The 15,872-nt window shown below is 43.9% G+C and overlaps 1 protein-coding gene across 1 annotated transcript in view; it reads right to left on the reverse strand.

Annotated features, from left to right (window-relative positions):
- Window positions 1-15,872, reverse strand: part of LOC139374203 (protein phosphatase 1 regulatory subunit 37) — a 70,690-nt gene that overhangs the window by 13,643 nt on the left and 41,175 nt on the right. The window contains exons 9-10 of the mRNA XM_071115222.1: window positions 11,187-11,328; window positions 10,853-11,019 (exon numbers count right to left, since the gene is read on the reverse strand). Of these exons, the coding sequence (XP_070971323.1) occupies window positions 10,853-11,019; window positions 11,187-11,328 (309 nt within the window). The remainder of the gene's footprint in view (window positions 1-10,852; window positions 11,020-11,186; window positions 11,329-15,872) is intronic.

The following is a 15,872-nucleotide window of genomic DNA, read 5'->3' on the forward strand; positions in this document are numbered from 1 at the left end:
CTATATAGGGAATTGGGACTCAGTTTCCTCTTCTCTTCAGAGCTGAATTTAATAAAAGCGGTGTTGACAGCAGGGCGCGGCGGTCCCTGACGGGTTCAGGCATGGGGCAGCCATGATGGAGCACCAGTCTGTTAATTACTGAGTACCTCTGGGGTTCCTCACCTGGCCCTCTGCATGCTCCACACGCTCCGCACGCCACGCCCGTCATTACCCACCACCACCCCACCGCTACCCACCCACCCTTGAGCTCACAAACACCACGCCTGAGCCAAACAGGTGCCGATCACTGTGCCACCAGTGTCCGCCACGCTCCTCTGCCCATCGCATACACACACACACCTCTAGCATACGCATGCGCGGACATACACACACATAACCTGCCAGAGAGCAGAGAACTAGGATACAGCCAGGGCCTTCTAGAGCCAGGGCCTCACAGTGCATGTTAACGCACACACGCACACACACACCGCACGCGATTCAGAGGGGTAAACTAGGGGACAACAAGCGGGATGGATAACAAAGGTGAATAACATAATAATGTATTTTCTGGTATGGTGGAGTCGTACAATATGGATGAGTGGACAGGTGAAGTGTGATGAATGAATACCATGACACTGACAGTGGATGTTCTCATCCCAACACTGCTCCTGAACCACACAATGGTGAGGAGTGAATTCCGTGACCTCTCAAGCAGTGTTGTCTATTCTGTGGAGGGACACCTGCATCATGGGGGCATCATGGCATCTGCTGTGATTAACACTTGTCCACTACTATCCTCCCCTCACTTCAACCCCCTCTCCCTTCACCTCAACCCCCCTCTCTCTTACCACTTTCTCTCCCCCCTCTCAGGCCTGGTGTAGGGAGTGTACGGGGAACAGACCTGACCCCCCCCCCCCCCCAGGCCTGGCTTGGGGACTGTGGGGGGAACTATAGGGGTAACAGCTGCCCCCAGCCTGTCTGTCCGTGACTGGCTGGCCAGCACTTTATTAGTGGCTGTCCAGGACTCCAGCTGATCCTCTCCCATGCAGAGCCCATGTCACACTGATGTCTTCATCGCTAAGCGGAGCAGACGCCCAGCGCCCGGAACTGGCAGCTACTGGAGGTGACAACAAATCCAATTATCTACCCTCAACGGCGTCTGCCCGGCCGGGACCACAGGGGTTAGAGCTGACAGGGGACAGAGGTATGGGATGGGGGGACAGTGGGACAGGGGACAGAGGACACACACAGGAAAAGTTTCAGTAAAGGAAAGGAGTCTTTCAGGAGGATTAAAACAGAGGGAGAGAGAACATGAGAAGGCCAGTCACTTGGAGGAGATAGTGAGTGAGTGAGTGAGTGAGTGAGTGAGTGAGTGAGTGAGTGAGTGAGTGAGTGAGTGAGTGAGTGGGAGAAACAGTTACACTAACAATGCCTTTGTGGAGAGGTGATAGAGTTAATTCACAGCAGGGTGCTTCCCTGATACTGTCTATACTGGGGATCTGTTAGCAATATTACCACCGCCTACTTATGTGAGAAAACCCTGGGACAATCTGGAGAAACACATGCTACAGTATACAGCACCGTACTCCAGTCCATGTGTGTCAAACAATTGCATAATTTACAGAGAATTTGAAAGTGATTTTTCAAAAGAAACAAAGAACAGAAAGAAAGGACAGAAAGAAAGAAAAGACCTTGGTCAAAAGTAGTGCTCTACATAGGGAATAGGGTGCAATTTGGGTGCATTTAATCATCGCTGCATGGCTCTCAGAGTCCGTGTCCTGTTTTTAACAATAATTCAGTTAAATCTTCATAAACAAATTGGTTGATGCAGACTGGGACACTACATGTTAAGTGTTGATCATAAGGGCTGAGTATTGATCTGTTATCAGACAGACCATTCTAGCAGAGCTAAAGGTGAAGGAGACCTGGAGGAAGTGTGGGGGATTGTCACCACTCCAGGGGGGTCTGAGGAGAGAGAGAGGGTGAGGGAAAAGCCACAGAGCCTGCCAACTCATCTCCCCTCCATCCCTCACTCTCCTCTCTCCCTCACCTACTACTCCTCTCCCACTCTCCTCTCGTCTTCCACCCTAGGGAAAGTGTCTCAACTTATGTCCTCTCAGCTGTTAAGAGTGTCTCTCCTCCCCGGCTCCATCGGCCAACCACCAATGTCCCCGGCTGCTCCTGTCCCTGACAGACGATCAGACAGGGGGACATCGTATGGACGAAGAGCGGGGTGGTTGTGGTGGAGCACTCACCCTCGCTGGGGCAAGTGACTGAAATGAAGAAATTAAATTATCCATATTTATACGCAAATCCTCCCCAGCCGGCGTGGATCGGCCAATTTCTTCCTTCTCAGCAGCTGAGAAGGCAGGCAGCAGCCATTTGAAAGTGAAAAGGATGGTTTGGTTCTCAGTGGATGGTGAGATCCTGATGAAAGCGAGGAGAGAGCAAGCGAGCGCGATCGAGAGCTAGACAGAGAGCTTCATGGTATTCAGATGAGCGGGCGTCAGGCTCTCTGGGCTCTACGATGGGTGACTGGTGACTCGGGGGCATTTGAGCGTGGAGCACCAGGACATGCCCACAGAGGCGCTACCATCCGACACCCCTACTTATGCATCGCATATATATTTTATATATATATATATATAAATAATTGTAGACCTCCACAAATCTGGTTCATTCTTGGGAGCAATTTCCAAACGCCTGAAGGTACCACGTTCATCTGTACAAACAATAGTACGCAAGTATAAACATCATGGGACCACGCAGCCGTCATTCCGCTCAGGAAGGAGATGCGTCCGGTCTCTTAGAGATTAATGTACTTTGGTGCTAAAAGTGCAAATCAATCGCAGAACAACAGCAAAGGACCTTGTGAAGATGCTGGAGGAAACAGGTACATAAGTATCTATATCCACAGTAAAACGAGTCCTATATCGACATAGCCTGAAAAGCCGCTCAACAAGGAAGAGGCCACTGCTCCAAAACCGCCATAAAAAAGCCAGACTACGGTTTGCAACTGCACATGGGGACAAAGATCGTACTTTTTGGAGAAATGTCCTCTGGTCTGATGAAACAAAAATAGAAGGAGGATAAAGGGAGAGGCTTGTAAGCCAGGGAACACCATCCCAACCGTGAGGCACGGGGGTGGCAGCATCATGTTGTGGAGGTGCTTTGCTGCAGGAGGGACTGGTGCACTTCACAAAATAGATGTTCTCATGATGGAGGAAAATGATGTGGATATATTGAAGCAACATCACAAGACACCAGTCAGGAAGTCGCAAATGGGTCTTCCAAATGGACAATGATCCCAAGCATACTTCCAAAGTTGTGGCAAAATGGCTTAAGGACAACAAAGTCAAGGTATTGGAGTAGCCATCACAAAGCCCTGACCTCAGTCCTATAGAACATTTGTGGGCAGAACTGAAAAAGCATGTGCGAGCAAGGAGGCCTATAAACCTGACTCATTTACACCAGCTATGTCAGGAGGAATGGGCCAAAATTCACCCAACTTATTGTAGGAAGCTTGTGGAAGGCTACCCGAAACGTTTGACCCAAGATAAACAATTCAAAGGCAATGCTACCAAATACTAATTTAGTGTATGTAAACTTCTGACCCACTGGGAATATGATGAAGGAAATTAAAGATTAAATAAATCATTATCTCAACTATTATTCTGACACGTCACGTTCTTAAAATAAAGTGGTGACCCTACCTGACCTACGACAGGAAATTTTAACTAGGATTAAATATCAGAAATTGTGAAAAACTTAGTTTAAATGTATTTGGCTAAGGTGTATGTAAACTTCCGACTTCAACTATATATATATATATATATATATATATATATACACATATATATATACACATTATATATATACACATTATATACTATATATATATATATATATATATACATTTACCCACACACACACACACACACACACACACACACACACACACACACACACACACTTATAGAATATCTACATAGGCGTACAGAGGCCCATTATCAGCAACCATCACTCATGTGTTCCAATGGCACATTGTGTTAGCTAATCTAAGTTTATAATTTTAAAAGTCTAATTGATCATTAGAAAACCCTTTTGCAATTATGTTAGCACAGCTGAAAACTGTTGTCCTGATTAAAGAAGCAATAAAACTGACCTTCTTTAGACTAGTTGAGTATCTGGAGCATCGGCATTTGTGGGTTCAATTACAGGCTCAAAATGGCCAGAAACAAAGTAATTTCTTCTGAAACTCGTCAGTCTATTCTTGTTCTGAGAAATGATGGCTATTCCATGCGAGAAATTGCCAAGAAACTGAAGATCTCATATAACGCTGTGTACTACTCCCTTCACAGAACAACTGCCTCTAACCAGAATAGGAAGAGGAGTGGGAGGCCCTGGTGCACAACTGAGCAAGAGGACAAGTACGTTAGAGTGTCTAGTTTGAGAAACAGACGCCTCACAAGTCACCAAATGGCAGCTTCATTAAATAGTTCCGGCAAAACACCAGTCTCAACGTCAACACTGAAGAGGCGACTTCGGGATGCTGGCCTTCTTGGAAGACTTTCCAGCTACAAGTAATTTACAACATTAACAATGTCTACACTGTATTTCTGATTAATTTGATGATATTTTAACCAAAAATGTGCATTTCTTTCAAAAACAAGGGCATTTCTAAGTGACACCAAACCTTTGAATGGTAGTGTACTGTATATACACAGTAAATCCCCCTCTAACGAAGAGCGGTATGATATAAATTGCAGAGCTTTCGGTGTTTTTGGTCATTATAAAAACACTGTTTGAATAAATGAACCACGTGTGTTTGAATGCACTTGGGTTAGGACAGTTAAGGGAACTCTATGACTTGTGAGAGTCAAAGCTATATGACACTTTGACAGTTCAGTTTGAAACATACAGTACCAGTTAAAAGTTTGGACACAGCAACTCATTCAAGGGTTTTTCTTTATTTTTACTATTTTCTACATTGTAGAATAATAGTGAGGACATCAAAATTATGAAATAACACGTATCATGTAGAACCAAAAAAGTCTTAAACAAATTAAAATATATGTTATATTCTTCAAATTAGCCACCCTTTGCCTTGATGACAGCTTTGCACACTCTTGGCATTCTCTCAACCAGCTTCACCTGGAAACCTGCGTCTCACAAAGACACGGCGGTTGGATCCAAAAATCTCCAATTTGGACTCATCTGACCGAAGGAAAGATTTCCACCGGTCTAATGTCCATTGCTCGTGTTTCTTGGCCCAAGCAAGTCTCTTCTTCTTATTGCTGTCTTTTAGCTGTTGGTTTTTTAGCAGTAATTTGACCATGAAGGCCTGATTCAGTTGATGTTGAGTTGTGTCTGTTACTTGAACTCTGTGAAACATTTATTTGGGCTGCAATTTCTGAGGCTGGTAACTCTGATGAACCCTCATTAGAGCCAGTTTCATCATAGCGCTTGATGGGTTTTGCGCCTGCACTTGAAGAAACGTTCAAAGTTCTTGACATTTTCCGGATTGACTGACCTTCATGTCTTAAAGTAATGATGGACTGTCGTTTCTCTTTGCTTATTTGAGCTGTTTTTGCCATAATATGAACTTTTACCAAATAGGGCTATCATCTGTATAACACCTCTACCTTGTCACAACACAACCGATTGGCTCAAACACATTAATTCCACAAATTAACTCTTAACAGGGCACACCTGTTAAATTAAATGCATTCCATCTGACTACCTCATGACGCTGATTGAGAGAATGCCAAGAGTGCGCAAAGCCGTCATCAAGGCAAAGGGTGGCAACTTTGAAGAATATAAAATATATTTGGATTTTTTTGTTACTACATGATTCCATATGTGTTATTTCATAGTTTTGATCTACAAAGTAGAAAATAGTAAAAAATAAAGAAAAACCCTTGAATGAGTAGGTGTGTCCAAACTTTTCACTGGTACTGTATGTATTGCATAGCCCCTATGCAAACTCAGAAAACGTCCTCTCACTGTCAACTGCGTTTATTTTCAGCAAACTTAATGTGTAAATATTTGTATGAGACATAAACTGAAAAGGTTCCACAGACATGTGACTAACAGAAATTTAATAATGTGTCCCTGAACAAAGGGGGCTGGTCAAAATCAAAAGTAACAGTCAGTATTTAGTGTGGCCACCAGTACTGCAGTGCATCTCCTCCTCATGGACTGCACCAGATTTTCCAATTCTTGCTGTGAGATGTTAGCCCACTCTTCCACCAATGCACCTGCAAGTTCCCGGACATTTCTGGGGGGAATAGCCCTAGCCCTCACCCAGACGTGCTCAATGGGATTGAGATCCGGCCTCTTCACTGGCCATGGTACAAAACTGCCAATCCTGTCTTGCAGGAAATCACGCACAGAACAAGCATTATGGCTGGTGGCATTGTCATGCTGGAGGGTCATGTCAGGATGAGCCTGCAGGAAGGGTACCACATGAGAGAGGAGGATATCTTCCCTGTAACGTACAGCGTTGAGATTGTCTGCAATGACAACAAGCTCAGTCCAATGATGCTGTGACACAGCGCCCCAGACCATGACGGACCTTCCACCTCCAAATTGATCCCGCTCCAGAGTACAGGCCTCAATGTAACGCTCATTCCTTTGACGATAAACAATGAATCCGACCATCACCCCTGATGAGACAAAACAGCAACTCATCAGTGAAGAGCACTTATTGCCAGTCCTGTCTGGTCCAGCGACGGTGGGTTTGTGCCCATAGGCGACGTTGTTGCCAGTGATGTCTGGTGAGGACCTGCCTTACAACAGACCTACAAGCCCTCAGTCCAGCCTCTCTCAGCCTATTGCGGACAGTATGAGCACTGATGGAGGGATTGTGCGTTCCTGGTGTAACTTTGGCAGTTGTTGTTGTCATCCTGTACCTGTTCCGCAGGTGTGATGTTCGGATGTACTGATCCTGTGCAGGTCTTGTTACACGCAGTCTGGCCCCTGTGAGGACGATCAGCTGTCCGTCCTGTCTCCCTGTAGCGCTTTCTTCGGCATCTCACAGTACGGACATTGCAATTTATTGCCCTGGCGACATCTGCAGTCCTCATGCCTCCTTGCAGCATGCCTAAGGCATGTTCACGCAGATGAGCAAGGACCCTGGGCATCTTTATTTTGGTGTTTTTTAGAGTCAGTAGAAAGGCCTCTTTAGTGTCCTAAGTTTTCATAACTGTGACCTTAATTGCCTACCGTCTGTAAGCTGTTAGTGTCTTAACGACCATTCCACAGGTGCATGTTCATTAAGTGTTTATGGTTCATTGAACAAGCATGGGAAACAGTGTTTAAACCCTTAACAATGAAGATCTGTGAAGTTATTTGGATTTTTACGAATTATCTTTGAAAGACAGGGTCCTGAAAAAGGGACGTTTCTTTTTATGCTGAGTTTATGTAGTTCATGACCTCATAATAACCATACACATAGGATAACATCTGGGCAGGAGGGAGCAGGAAAACTTATAAGAGCTAATCAATTAACTAGAACACCCTCGTGCCAGCCTTGAAAAGACCAAATGTGCACTTGAGTTTGTTTTCTCATGCATATTGCCACCCTCTTTCCCAACACCTGCTTTCTCCTCTCCATCTCTCTGTCTTCCACAACCAAAAAAACAGCCCTCTGTACTTCCTGTGAACGTGTGGGTCACACCTCTGACTGCTGAGAAGTGTTGGAGAGGAGAGGAGGAGCCATTAAAATGATAGCAAGATAGACCAAGTGTGACACATCAAAGGGCCTGGAAAGAGCTCCGAAACGGCGCAACGCAACCCCTGCTTCATACATACAGCACCCTCCCCCTCCTTCCCCCCCCCCCCCCCCCTAGAGCAGCAGGGGGAACAAAGGGATATGGCACACAGTACATGGTCAACAGAGACCCTCAGAAGACTACGACTGTGCAGTCTGCCTCTGTTCTGGCCCGTTCCCGGATCCCTCCCACACGGGCCCACTCCCCCCCTTCTCCACCTCCCCCCGGACACAAACACATCGTCCTCCCCCGTGACTACACGTCCGATGATTACACTACCCCCCCACCCCAAAACACACACACACACACGCTCAGAGGGGCTAATTAAGGCTTTAATATGCAAATGAGAGCAGCAGTAAATTACACAGCTGGCAAATATGCCTATTTTTCCCTGAAAATACATCAGGAGTGCAGCGAGCTACGAGTTTGTTGTTGTGTTTGTGTTTGAGAGACACTGGTTCATTTTCTGTTTGAGAGGCTCTATCCTCTGATGCACTACTAGCAGCTCTAATGGTGATGGTTACAGTTGGAGTTCAGCAGTAGACGCCTTTGTGATTATAGCAATGTCCGAAAAAGGGGTCAGTGTAGTCTTTTGATAGTTGTTGAGTTAGGGTAATATGCAGAAGTCAGAAGTCCTTGTTAAAGCCTCCGTGCCTCTCTTATTGCAGCAATGCGGTGAAAAGCAGGGAGGGTCTGAATGCCAGTTCGCTCTCTGTGTGAGGGCTCCATCTCTGAGGCATCATCTCTGTGGTTCTGGGTGGGTCGGGTGGCGTAAGTCTGTGTCCCAAATGGCACCCTTTTCCTTATTTAGTGCACTACTTTTAACCAGGGCCCGTAGGGAATATGCCATGTGGGACGCGACCTCTGCTGTGGTCTCTGGAGCACTGGGCTGTCTCTGCCTATGATGATGCAGCCCATCACCCCTCTGAGCCTGAACCTGAGTGCTGACTACATGCATGGACAGGTTGTCCCATCCCAGCCGTCAAACAACCAGCCACCGAGACTGACCAAGCCAAAGGAGAGGGGCCCCCAAAAAACATCTTCCCCAATGACTGCCTCCTCCTCCCTTTCTTACTGCACCCCTGTGTGATAAAGAGCCCCCCTAAAACAGCTCCCCAGAGACCCCCTCCACATCCTCCTCCCTTCACACCTGTACCCCTCTACCAACGCCCCAATGCCATCACACAAAGCAACAAAATAACTTTCCAACACACAGCATTCTAAAACAGCTTCCAAAAGGCTGTGTCCTCCACTCTGTATCATTTCCCCACAGAGGCCCAACTCAAGCAACCTAATTATCACTCTTTGTAGGGAACTACACCTTCACAATGACAACCTAGTCTACATATTCAACTTCCTCACTGTACCCCTCAACTGTAGGGCCAGAGCCATTCTACATTTACATCATATGCTCTCATCCAGAGCAACTTATAGTAGTGAATGCATACATTTTCGCAGACTGGTCCCCCGTGGGAATCGAAGCCAAAACCCTGGTGTTGCAAGCGCCATGCTCTACCAACTGAGCCACACGGGTTATGGACCAACAAACAAAATATCCACACATCAAACTAGCGATTAAGAGGCAGCTGCTAAATGTTGTCGGTGAAGAGGTGTCTGTGTCCAAAATGGCACCCTATTTCTTATATAGCGCACAACATAGGGCAAAGGGTGACAATTTGGTACGCAGCCCATGTAGTTTGTTTATTAGGCAGGTTGATAAGCAGGATAAACAGTCTCTCTTCACCTTGCAGCCTTTCAGGCAGGGACGCAGCAGCTCCAGATAACTACACGCTCTGAATGTTGCTTTTCATAAGGCTGCTGGCTCAATGAATATTTTAGATGGGTAAATAATTAATAATTAACAGCAAACAGGCCAATGATCAAATGGAGCAGTGTGGCAACAGACATGAAAAATCTGACGCTTGTAAACAAAGATGCAAAGGACCCAGATTTCCTCCCATCCCTCCGAGTCCCAGGCCCCGCCACCTTTTTGTCTTTTAAATATGCGCATCCACAATTGAACCACACACACATAGCCACACACGCACCACATACGGGCAGACCAACGGCGTCACACGCCCACTCTTTTACAGACACACATACACTCCCACACACATACCCAGTCATTTTCCTTTAGAAAAATGACATTTTCACATTTCTTTGCGACCCGGGGAATACAGCGGGACTGAGTGAGGAACACTTGATCTGGCCCCCCGCTGCTTTCTGATGGAAAGATTTGCTTTTTAATACAATCGTCACTCTTCCCACCTGGATCAGCACGACCGCCAAGACAAATCCCAGCTGTGTGACACCAAACCTTACGACGGCACAGCGCAAAAATATTCCTTATTACCATGCCTTAAACATCCCGGACTGAAACCACAGTAACTCCTGTCTCCACAACAGAAATGTTAATCATAAGGCTGTGTGTCTGATGCTAGGCATGAAATGCTTTTCTCCAACAAGGAATTTATTTCTGTCCCCATTAAAATTGATACAGTACCTGGTCTGGTATAGGTACACATTCACAGTATGCACAGTACGTTAACCTATCATCATTTCAAATAATAGCTTCCCATTTCCCCCCCACATAAACAGGCATATACTGTATATCCAGTTGACTTCTGTCACCGGGGAAGAAATGTAATAGAATTTGAATTAAAGGAGTAAACACCAAAATAAAACTGCAAACACTAAAATAAAACAGGTTTTAGAGCCCCATCCACACGAAGCCGTTGGAGTTAATTTTAAAGTAAGAATTCCGTTCCTTGGAGATTATAATTAATGCTTTAATATGCAAATAAGTTAGCTGAGATAAAATCATGACAAACAGATGGCAAGTGTGGGTAATTATTTTGTGAATCCAGCAGGGGCCTGTATTAAGGTAGTGGCAGAATAGTTCTCCTCAGGCCTTCACAGACACACACAGGAGGAGAAAAAGGCAACACTGACATACCACCATGGATTACTTTTTAGTTGTCTTTATCTGACTTCCAATTGTGAACTTTAACATGACCGACCAATGACTGTGGATTAAAGTACTCATATTTAAGTTGTGGCAGCATCGTTCTCCTCAGCTCTGCTTGAGACTGATGTACCTGTTCCTGTTTGGGTGTGTGATCCAGGTCTAGTGAGGTGAGGCTGTGGTTGATTCGTAAGGCCAGAGAGAGGGCCATGAGACCTCCAGCCCTGACTTCGTTCTCACGCACGTCCAGGCGCTGGATCTGACGGCTCTCAGCTAGGAACTCAGCCAAAGCTACAGCACCTACACACACACACACACACACACACACACACACACACACACACAAACACACACACACACACACACACACACACACACACACACACACATTTATAGTAACACAGTAGTATGAAGAGATAGCAAACACACAGAATAACATGAGTGACGACTGTGTGAAAGGTGAGTACCTTCACAAGTGAAGTGTGTGTGTTCCAGGCCTAGCTGCAAAAGTGAGTGGTTCATCATCAGAGATTCCCTCAGTGTGTGGATACCTCTGTTCTGCAGGTTATTCTCCCCCAGGTTCAATGTCTCCAGAGTCTTTAGGACAGGCTGGAACACAGCACAAACACAAGGCCAGAGATCATACTCTGTGTGCGTCCCGAATTCTCTATATAGTGCACCGTTTGGCACATAGCCTTATATCCTCTACCTGAATATAACATCCAATAAAATACAACAATTCTGACATTCTTATAGAACAACAACTAGTGAAGCAGGGACAATAAATCTGCACATTCAACTACATTTTTAGATATTTTACAGCAAGTTGTTTATGGTGTTTATGAATCTGTTACAGGATGTTTAATCTCTTCTTGTCCACATAAAACAAATGCTACAGTTCACTATAGTACTTACTATAGAATTATATAGTAAACTATAGTACAGTGTAGAATCCTATACTCCATGTTGTAGTATCCCTCGATTGTGTAGTGCTGACTGTAGAATTTTGTAGTATGCTGGAGAATACCATACCACACGTTGTAGTTTCCTTGATCGTGTAGTGCTTACTTTAGAATGTTGTAGTATACTGTGTAGAATACTATACATTATACAACGGGTGGGTCTAATCCTGAATGCTGATTGGTTAAAACCGCATTCCAGCCAGTGTCTTTTCCACAAGTTACCACCGGCTAAATCTATGACGTTAAAATGCCTATTTACTCTGTTCCATCTGGCTGCTCAATCCTCTGTCTCATCAGCCCAGCCAGGAAATGTATGAATCTTGATCTTCACTATAAAAATAATCTATACATCATCTCACATTTCTTTCAGACTAACATTTAGTTTTCAACAGCAGAGATGTGTGTAAACCTTGCTGTCTGACATTTGCAACATTGTTTCAATATTCAAATTCGATCTCCAGCTGTACCATAGTAATGAATGTCTCGGGAGTCTCGATGAGACAGACAGGCAGGAAATGTTTCTCACCCAATCGAAATCATGAATCAGCTGGCATCATTTTTATGGATATATACAAAGAAATGTAAATTGAAGAAAGATCAAATGAAACAAAGTACAGCTAATCTCTCCAGCTTCAGTTTGAAGTGATTGTGTTAGCTGTGTTGTTGGCTAACTCCTCTGAACAACAGTGTCCTGACGAGTGAGCACATTCTCAATGCCAGGAGAAATCACACCTCATTAGCTCATTGTTATGGATGTATCCAAATAAATGTCATTAGAAAACAGCTTAACCCTTGCTTGCTAGCTAGGCAACTATGGCTAACAACTACGGCTAGCCGGAATAACAGCAAAGTAGCTTCATTTGCATTTGTTTAAGAACGTTGCCCGCCAGTATGGCAATGTAACATTTAGAACAAACGACTGGGTCGTGTCCATAGATACAGAACAAAAAGACTGAACGACTGGGTCGCGTCCATAGATACAGAACAAAAAGACTGAATGACTGGGTCACGTCTTCAGCAACCGAACCGAAAGAAACAACGACCAGCCGGCTTGGTTATCAACCCAAGATTTGTTTTGGGACTATATCTTGTGGAAGGAGGAAATAGTATGAATAAATAAATCAAAATAACATTCATGAAAATACATCAATCTTTATTTGAAGAGGTTGGTAACCTGTTGTATAAAAGTGATAATGCCCTCAGGGCCAGTATTTGTAGGATATATTGCCCTAACACCTGTGTCAATATTTCCTCCAAACACCGGCTTGTCGGGCATTATCACTTATCTGTAGTACTTAATTGAGAATTTTCAGATTGGACTGCTAGCTAGCTTTAACAATGCCATTTTGATTTGAACAGTATGTCCTTAGGGAGCTCATACCGGGGATTTCCTGAGGTTCCCCCTAGATCGTGGTGTGCCAACTATAGAATTTTGTAGAATACTATACTCCACACTGTAGTATCCCTTGATTGATCGTCAAAATATATTTAAAAACACAATACAACCACAAACGTGGATACAATGCATTTAGAGATTTGTCGAGAACAAAGTAAATTAATTAAGTAATTCATTCCATTGTGGTCCTAGTTCAAATATCTGAGACATTCACAGCCAACCCCCCCCAAAATACTAAAGTATACTATGGTCTAAATGTATATACACTATAGTATTCATTGTGGTGTTTTTGAAGACATGACTGTAGTAACACCTGCTGACTAGGGTTAGCTAAAATTGCAGAACCACCAGACAACGACAGTTACTGTATAATGAGTGGATCACCTCAACTAGAACATAAGACAGGTTGGTGACAGGCCACCTATTGAGTTGGGTCAACATTCTGAGCAATGCAACAAACCAGGCAACACCTTAGAGGATAGGTTTGTTTTTTAGAAAAATATTAACAAGAGAACACCAAAATGACTCATATCTGTTACTTATACTAGAAAGCTTTCTGAAATACAACAATACTTTCACAGCGATTCAGCTGACCAAGTTTCTTTTGAAATATGTATTACTGGTTGTCTGATAATTATTGATTTAGATGACCAGTGATAGTGACAAACAATACTGTACTCCAGATTGTAGAAAAGACAGAACAGTTAACCACTGCATTTACATGAGTAATAGATATTTTAGAAATCACCTAATTAGAGGGTGCTGCCAATAAACTGCATCAACCTCAAACCAGAAAAGCCTCTCCAAACAAACCAATTGAAAACAAAAAGGACATTTCAGTGGCTTTACATAATGAACATCTTGAATGTTGTCACATGAATAAACTCACTGATGGTCAAACTCAACACATACCATTCATAATAGACCACACCAAACATTTTCTTCAAGACCGCAAGGTCACAAAATAGTTGCTCACAGAAATAAAAAGCAATTGATGCCACGCCGTATCCCCCACCCCACCCTGCATGTCCTCCCCTAACAAGGGTGCACAGGAAAACACTGACACAACTTTGGTTCCTGGCCTGTCACACAATATTCTTCAGTTACAAGATTGTAACCGGTTGAGGTGAGGGTTATGGTGATGCCCACCTACTGTGGGACTCCTGTTAAAGAGCAGGCAGAGGCAGAGATGCATTTCAATGTAAGAGTCTTTATATATTCAGGTACTGGAGATGATACATGGCAGGGAATGATTGACATGAGACTCGTTTTGAATTGAGACTTGGCTGGATTTGTCTGGAGTATGGTTTATATAAAAGGAGATAGAGAAAGGTGTAAATAATAACAGGCAAAACCAGCAATGAACATACATAATTAATCAGCTGTTAATAGCAGCATTTAATAGGTAAAACTATTTAAATATAGCAGCAGTTAACAATGAATGGCCAGAAAGGGTTACAATAGCATGCAGCATGGTAGGCCGAAGCTATAGCAGGCTCATTTATCAATGGCTGTATAGCACGACAAGCAAATAAACAATATAAGGCTATCAGAAGTAGAAAGTATAGCCATAAAGCAGGCCTAGTTAGCATAACAAAGACCATGCACAAAAAGAGCAACAATTATTAACATGTGACCATTAACACAAGTATCAAAGAGAAAAGATCAATACACTCAAAATGGCTGTTTGAATGAGCTGTTAGCATTTCGCAGGCCAATATCAACTCTACAAAACAAACAATGGCTTGGGCGTCCTCGTCTTATCCTTTTTTTGTAAGATAAAAGGCTTGTACTCCCATTTCAATTACACATACTGGTGGTTGTTGTTTGTTGTGCTCAACGACTCTGTCTGGGTGAAGGACCCGGATTGAAAGAAGGTGCCCTCGAACCTGCCCATACAGTAAATACCTTGCTATAAAGTTATATAGAGGTCACACCTGCCACGAGTGCTCGCTGTCCTCACGTGACCATACAGATGGGTACACTATCAATAGATGTATTACCTGTGGATCTAACAATGTAGTGTATCTACAGTACTGCCATGTGGCCTGCAATACACTGGAATTACGCGCAGACAACTACGGTTACGCATCAACGAGCACAGCAGTGCCATCTGAAGAAATGACCTGAAATTACCAGTGACTAGACATTTTCAGGAGGCTAATCATGCTGTGACTGATCTTAAGTTCTGCCATTGACCATGTTTCTCAAGCCGCCACAATATGGATGAGCACCAGCAGTCCCCCCAAGCACTCTGAGATGTTTAGCCTACTTGAGTATTTTATATCTATTGCTTCTGATATTGTTTTGTAGCCTAGCCTTTTTCAAATTATATGTGACATTTGAATTGCCCATTTTCTATATTCTTCTACATATTCCTTGTTAATATTTATTGACTCCCTATTCTCCAGTATCTAATCAACTATCCGCTTGCACCTGTTGCGCCTGTTACGCACAGCAGGTGTGTCTCCTTAAGTACTTGTCTTCCTAATTTGTTTGTGCAGCACTGATGAAGGCATAAGGCTGAAACATATGCTTCGTTTTTTGTTTTTTCCGCACCTTGCACTTTCACCTTTTGTTTTCTTTTGAGCATGGATAAAATTAAGTGCATTATTTTTTGAATCTCAGCCTCCTAGGGTTATGCCTTTTTCATGGTTTTCAGTGCGAGTAACTTTTGAACTCTACAGATATTTTCTTCTCCCACACACCAGTCACCTTCCATTCTAGCCTGAGTGCAAACACTCATACTGGTTTTCTAGAGGGCACACCTGACACAAATGCCCTCCCCCGCATCC

The sequence above is a fragment of the Oncorhynchus clarkii genome, chromosome 19 (genome assembly GCF_045791955.1).
Source record: "Oncorhynchus clarkii lewisi isolate Uvic-CL-2024 chromosome 19, UVic_Ocla_1.0, whole genome shotgun sequence".
NCBI lineage: Eukaryota > Metazoa > Chordata > Actinopteri > Salmoniformes > Salmonidae > Oncorhynchus > Oncorhynchus clarkii.